A 7,302-nucleotide genomic window follows, 5' to 3' on the forward strand; every position below is an offset into this window, starting at 1 on the left:
AGAAGAATTTTCACTATTAAATTAATGGTAAAAATAAAAGACATTGACAACCAATTCTTCCAACATCCGTAATCCAGGTATATAAATCCTCGGATTGAGGTTTGTTAGCCAGAAATGGTATCGGTAAATTAAATTCATCGAAAATCTTTTCTAGAAAGTTAAGATGAAAGAGGAGAGTTCTATTGTATATTTAATTGGATGCTCTTGATCAATGCACGATTGACTGGTTCTTAATTGTAGTGTCTCTCCTATGTGATGAAAAGTAGCCATTGGAATTTATGTCTCTTTAACCCTGCAGTACGTCCAATTAGTCAACCATTACGGAGTTTTTCTTTTTCCTACCATCTACAGTACACCCCGAGGTCTGTAAATGGCGTGCGTTATCTCAATTGTGTCTTCAGCTATAGATTGGTAGTGACTCACCGACCAGCAGATTTCCGTCCTTTTCTTGTCACTTAGTTACAGTACTAGTTTCTACACGCCAGGTTTGTAAGTAGCCTAATCTTCAGAAGAGCAGGATTAGTTCTTTCCAAGTGACTTTGTCTTCTCTTTTCTCTTCCACTAGTTTACTTATTCTCGTTCTAAAACTTCGCTTTTTTTATATAAAAAATTGTCTGACAGTCAAGCTTCGGGCTAGGAACTGTCAGTTAACTTTTCTAGCGTGCGGACAAATTTATTTTCCTGCCTACAGCCTCTTACTGCATGATTTTATGAAATATTCAACTCTTACGTATTTTTACGGTTGTTGGACGCGTGAGTGCACATATAAAAAAACTGCTTAAGAATTTCTTTCCTTGTTTTTTCTTTCTTTTTTTTATGTTGCATCTATCGATGTCTGTGCTTCAGTGAACAAATATTGAAAATTCATCGAATTTCAAAAGGCTTAGTTTATTATTAAAATTAGCACAATAAATGCACATTTTTCATTTTTCTTATTGAAATTAAACTTGGACTAGATTTAAGAAAGTAAATTTGTCTCGAAATTTTAATAACTTGCATCCATTCGTAAAATTTTACTTTTACTTTTTTTTTTTTTTATAGTTTTATAAATTCTCTAGCCGGTTCAGCAGCTGTGAAATACAAAATTTATCAGTGCAACTGCACAAGCAGTCAAACTTTAGGGACGATCTTTCAACTTTAGTAGTTTTTGTGACTTTTTTTTGTATAACATTTATTATTCAAATTTAAACATATTTAAATTAAATTAGTTGCAAAGCTTACGTATTATTTAACTTTAATAAAGAGATCGAAAGATCAAAAAGATGTTAAGGATCGACCATTGATTGGGGTTCGTGCAATTATTCGTTATTAATTGCCTCTCTAATTAATAATCTTCTTAGAACTGATCGCATTCACTCCGTAGATGAACCGTAGAAAATAATACGTTCAAGTATTATTAATTTCATGTATATAGCAATAACTTTCTTAGAAGGGAGATCTTGGTCGGTTATTCACATCTTCCTATTATTTTTCCATTCATTAGAAATGATATCAACTGAAGCAGAAAATGAACATTGGATGGATAATTATTTATATAGAATAATCAATATAGTTTATTGATCGCAAAGATCTGTTGCCACGGTAACGACTTGAAAATTTGACTTTCCTTATGAATAATGGAACTGGTTTGTTTATAACATAAGACATTAATTCCGTATGTTAAAAGGTGACAGATGCAAGAACATTTTTGAATGCGACTAGCAAGCGCTGTGATTTATTTCTGACTATCTTAGCATTTTTATACATATTTTTTTATTATTTTAATTTGTTAATATACACATTAGAATATAGTTAACTTCCTGGTGACTAATATAAGCATTTCCTTCCTTCCAATATCATTTTAAAGACTTCAAAGCTAAGAAACTAGTAAAAAGTTGCAATTAAAAAATAGAATAGACTATTTTATTTTGAAAATGCATTTATATATGTGAATTCTACATATAAAAGTTTAAAAACATATTTAAAAGTTAGCATAAAAAAGCTGGATAAAGAAGATTTTCAATAAAGCTATATTTTTCTTTCTAGATAGCCTTTGAGCAGTTTATCATGATAAAAATATTTGCTATATTTACAATCTAATCGGATTTTATATGCATTTTTCAAACATAAATAGTTGTAATTTATATAAACGTTTCAGATAAAAATATCGAGATCAATAATTTATACGCTGTAAAGGAACAGTATTCGCGTATAATTATCGGAGCGAATCAACTGTAAAATAAGGATATGCTACTTTAGAAACGAAATTTAACTTAAAGGTGATCTGACTAGAAAGGGGAAATGGAATATATTAAACAACTGTGGCTAAAAATCTATTAAGTCAACTGTACTTTACCTAGTCAAGTTTTACGATCGACTGTTCGCATATCATTAATCATTCGATAGAAAGTGAAGCAGAAAATCCACCAAGCGCAGTATCAAGTCTGCTTTTATTGGTACTATACAAAGGTTCATTTGGTGCAGCGTAAGATTTAACTTGTCCTTTCGGTCAATGGAGATAGCTTACTGCATCTTTAGCATTAAAAGAAGAAGAAACTTAAGACCGAGATGTAAAATCCTCTTAACGTGCGGTGCATTGGTTTACAGAAGTGAATGGATAGCAAAATCTCATCAGAGGCAGCTGGCGCCTAACGCCTAGCGTGCTCCCACTAGCTGTTCGGATGTGCCATTTCACTGTAGCTCTGTCAGAGTTAGAGAGTGCTGGACAGTTCGACTAGACACAACGGACAACCATTGACTGACATCTGTTAATAATTGGCCACAGGCAATTCGACACTGGGTTGCTGTCAGGGGCGTAACTATGGTGAGTCCGTTATTGATGGCTGCATCGTCGGGCTGAAGCCACTGCGCCTAGTAAGGGGGTGAGTAAGCAGTGGCAGTCGGTGGTACTCTCGCTCTAAACAGTTGCTCGTTTCTGACCCTCGTGACTGTTCGCTTGGACTTCTGCCTCTACAACAACTAGGAATAATTATGTGACGTTGATGTGACATACCTCACGCCATGATACCTTGGTGGTGGAAATATATAATTTTCATTTTTCTCTGGATTACTTCAGGTAAGATATGCACGTGTTTAATTTTTCTCCATTGATTTTTAGTAGTTACAAAACTAGAAATTTGATAATTATATTAGATTAATATCTCAAGTTTTATGCTTTTTTTATAGTAATAAACCGTTAACTTCTTTTTTTTAATTCGTTTTCTATTTATGTTTTGAATCGGAATTTTGCATGGATGTTATTTTCTCGTTTAGTTTTAAAACGCAAAATTTGAATTAAAATACATTTAATTGAAAGTAATAAAATGTTAAGGTAGTTTTATGTATTTTTTCTCAATTTGAATTTCTATTAGATAGCGTGATCAAAGAATATTTTTTAAAAAAGAGAAGTTTGTAAAGTTATATATTATGCATTTATTATTGATGGATGCTTTCACTTTTATATCGAATAAAAATTCGAAGTAATTTATTTTATTTTATTATAATGCAGCATTTTTTAAATATATTTTTTGTTGATATAGTTTCGAAGTCCTTGAAATCCATTAGGACGGAATTTAAAACATTTTGGGTCATGCATATGTAGGATATAGGCACAGCGTGTGCATTTTCGAAAGATTTACGTTTATAAGTTCTTAGTAATAAATAAAACTATTTTTTTTTGCATACTGTGTTCTTTTCTTAGAATTTATTTGTTTTTTCCCAGCTTTTTCTGCAAATCATGATAGGGTGGGTCCTTCTTTTGTTATGGAACCAGCCAGCAGAATAGATTTTCTTAACTCCACCGGCACCGTAATACCATGTACCGCTCGTGGTATTCCAACACCTTCAATAAGTTGGATGAAAAAGGATGGTTCTTCTGTGGGAGATATACCTGGATTGAGACATATAAGACCAGATGGATCTCTGGTGTTCTCACCTTTTCCTGCCGAGGATTATAGGCAAGACGTCCATTCAGCTGTCTACAGGTGTGTGGCAAGCAATGTTGCTGGGACAATCGGAAGTAGGGATGTTATTGTCAGAGCAGGTGAGTTATAACTGCAAATTCCCTTTCCGTATCTAAAATTACGCTACATAAATTATGAAAATTTTAGAATAATTTTTTTTCATTGGCAAAATTCCAATTAAAGTTTTCTCGGTTCTTTCTGATCGATCTTTTGTATTTTGTTAACACTGCATGGTAAGTAAGCCGCAGTCAACAGATGGTCTCCATGGTTCATTTATTACTTAAACTTGCTCATTAGCATAAAGAGTTTGATTTAATTATACCCAACGTTATCAATGTGCTGTCACTAGAATTACTTCATCGTATTCCTTACGGCATAACTCCACACTCTTGTTGCTCATTCACGCTTAAATTATACCAAGAAGAGATAAGAATTTCTTAACGCGCAGGCAATGAGAAAGTCATCGCGATAATTGCAATTAACCGAGCTAAACGATACAAGAAAAAAAAAAGAAGAAATGTTTAACCGAAATTCAGTATAATTACAACTCTTTCCGCATCCTGTATCCGTTGAATATTCCTGATGTACATCTTTGAATCAATATGTTTATGAGAAATGCAACAATATGAGAAAATTAAACTGAAGTAGCTCTGGTCGAGATATGTACAATAGGCATTCGAAACGCATGAATTAAATATTATGCTTAAATTTATTGAATTATTTTATCAGCATAGAACACTCGTACAGTCTGAACAATGTTTGATTTAATTGAATTAAACCTTAAAGATATGCAAATATAATACAAAACTTCGTACGTTTCTACATTTCCTATCAGCTTTTAGCTTCCTACGTGGGCTCTGATAATTTTGAATAATTAATGATTGATGTTCAAACAAAAACATTAAAAAAGTCTTTGATCTTACAAAAACATTTTTTGTTGGTACTGTATATTTTTTTCAATTAGCATAGAAATGAGGATTAATTATTATATTTTCATTTTTTGAAGGATTAATATTAAAAGCATTGAAATTTAATAACGCTTGTATAATTTCGATGTATGAATAATCGAAGAGGAAAAAAATCTCTTTTACAGTTCCAAAACAAATATTTGTATATATTATGTAAAAGAAAACTTGTGAGCAAACATATTTGCTCATGCAATTTAACTAAAACTTCTATCTTTAGTTCGCTTTTCGGCAAATATAGTCACATTTATTGTGTAATTTGGTCGTCCAGCTTTTAATTGGGAAATGGAGGAAACAAAACAACGTTGAGAGTTTTGGTAATTAAATTTTCAGTGCGGGAAAGAAGCAGTTTCCTGTAAATTACGACCTTAGTCATCAGTAGTTCGAAATTCAGCGTACTTTTCACTTAATTATCTTGCCCTATCCTTGGTTGTGATGCTTTCTCCTATATCCCTGCTAGGTAATGACAACGTGACTAGCTAGCTGTCAGCCTAGTCGCTGCTTACAGAATAGAACATAATTAAATGCAAACAAGGTGCAAGACGTACACCTCACTAGCTGTCTAGTTACGACAAAAGATGAAGAAAACTAGAATAGAATCAAATACTTGTTAAAAATCTTCACCTTTAAATTATTTTTATGTAAAATCACATTATTTTTATATAAAACGTGTTGTATTGTTTACATTTATAATAATTAAGTAATTATTTAAATTTGTTACTTTATTTTATTTANAAATATAAATATTTAGTTGATCGATTATTCCGTATCCCCCCAAAAAAATCAAAATGATATTCGGAAAACGAACAATAAGCGAAATGGATAGATAAGAATCGAAAAAGTACAAAAACTAATAATGCATTATATTTTCTGAGTTAAAACCTTCCGATTCTGAAAAATTTCCTATGACAGATGCCATTTACTGATTGAAACAATTTTGTTTAATGGTTTTTAGTTATTTAGTGGTAAGTTTTTTCGTAATATTAGTAATATTCTTCAAAATTTTAGTAGCTTAAATATCATACCTTTTCTTTGGATCGGTGCGCCTTTTCTTTTTTATTCTTATCACATAAAGCACGTAAACAAAAGAACATTAATATCGTCATTTTAAAAAGAAAAAAAAAGTATATTTTTTGTAAATTACAATTCCCAGAAAAGACTATTTCGCATCAGCAAAGGAGCGAGTTTATATATATTCTACTTATCCCGTTCTTTCTCGGTACTAAACAAAATAAAATGTATCGGATCAAGATTATAAATATAAAATATTCATTTATACGTTCGCTTAAATTTATGTTTTAGGAATTTATTCAGTAAAAATTTATCTTAAAAAAAGAAATTTCTATCGGTAAAGTATGGTCTATACGGTTTTTACCGATTTAAAAATTCATCCAGTGTATTCGAGTAAGTTGAAAGAATTCGTTTCCTGAGAAACTAACGAAGAAATTGCCCATTTTGGCACACAATAGGGAAACGTTGAGGTTATTTATCACTGCAAATGTTTCGGATAAGATAGAAATCAGCAACTAGCTTACGCAGCGGTAGTTTGTCTGCTTTAGACATGTGCTGCATTACAGAAAGCTTGCGTCTGTGAAGCATGACATTCTGTCGACCTAAGCCCTTCGAGTCAATACATCATTTTGTGCCTTTTGAAGTTTTATTGATCAGTAATATGGCAAGCTCCGTTTCTTATTTTTTCTGCTTCAGCGCTGTCCAGCAGCCTTTGTCAACAGAGTCCAGCCATTGTGTATTGAGGTATCACTTCCAAAAGCCAATCCTTGCACCATCGTAACCATGGTCAGCAATTGGGAGGAACAACGAAATGGTATTATGTCGTGGGACAAGACCGACGAGAACTTTTATTATTACAACAAAAAAGTGCAAATTATCGAAATGTACGTATATATAATATATCTATGTACAGGTGGGTTATCAATATACAAACAAATCTACTTTTTTTAATGGACATTTTTCTTTACTTCTACGATTAATAGCCAAAGAAAAAAAATGAAAACTTATACTAAAAATATACTGTAAACATCCAAAGGCAAGATAATTTATTTATGATCTTAAAAATCTAGTCTTGTTCTTTGAATAAAAATTCAATTTTGTAAATTGCCTTTATTGATATATAACTACATATAAAAAAAGAGAGAAAAATGTATTATATATCGGCAACATCACAATATTTAATAAATATTGTAGTTAATTGTGAAATTTATTTATTTAAATGTTGTTTATAGTGAAGTTTTAACCATGTCAGAACAAAATTTAAAAGAAACAAAAAAATCTTTACAAATTTAAAATAAAATCATTCGAAAATACAGTATATATATACAAGGTTAAAACATTGGTATATACATATTATGTATTTATTAAATTTTTATTATTTATAT

At 31.3% G+C, this 7,302-nt stretch overlaps 1 protein-coding gene across 1 annotated transcript; it reads left to right on the forward strand.

Annotated features, from left to right (window-relative positions):
* Positions 1–952: 952 nt before the first annotated feature.
* On the forward strand, positions 953–4,872 carry LOC111631550 (Down syndrome cell adhesion molecule-like protein Dscam2). The gene is made up of 2 exons (XM_023375808.1): positions 953–3,055; positions 3,701–4,872. Exons 1-2 carry the CDS (start codon positions 3,001–3,003, stop codon positions 4,030–4,032), a joined length of 387 nt encoding a protein of 128 aa, XP_023231576.1. The 5' UTR covers positions 953–3,000; the 3' UTR covers positions 4,033–4,872.
* The last annotated feature ends 2,430 nt before the right edge of the window (positions 4,873–7,302 follow it).

The sequence above is a fragment of the Centruroides sculpturatus genome, unplaced genomic scaffold, assembly GCF_000671375.1.
Source record: "Centruroides sculpturatus isolate CEXI.00-Female unplaced genomic scaffold, Cexi_2.0 scaffold712, whole genome shotgun sequence".
Lineage (NCBI taxonomy): Eukaryota > Metazoa > Arthropoda > Arachnida > Scorpiones > Buthidae > Centruroides > Centruroides sculpturatus.

Coding starts and splice junctions, on each gene's coding strand:
- LOC111631550 (XM_023375808.1), top strand. CDS start 3,001: ATGATACCTTGGTGGTGGAAATATATAATTTTCATTTTTCTCTGGATT. Junction 3,056..3,700: donor TTTTCTCTGGATTACTTCAG/GTAAGATATGCA, acceptor GTTTTTTCCCAG/CTTTTTCTGCAAATCATGAT.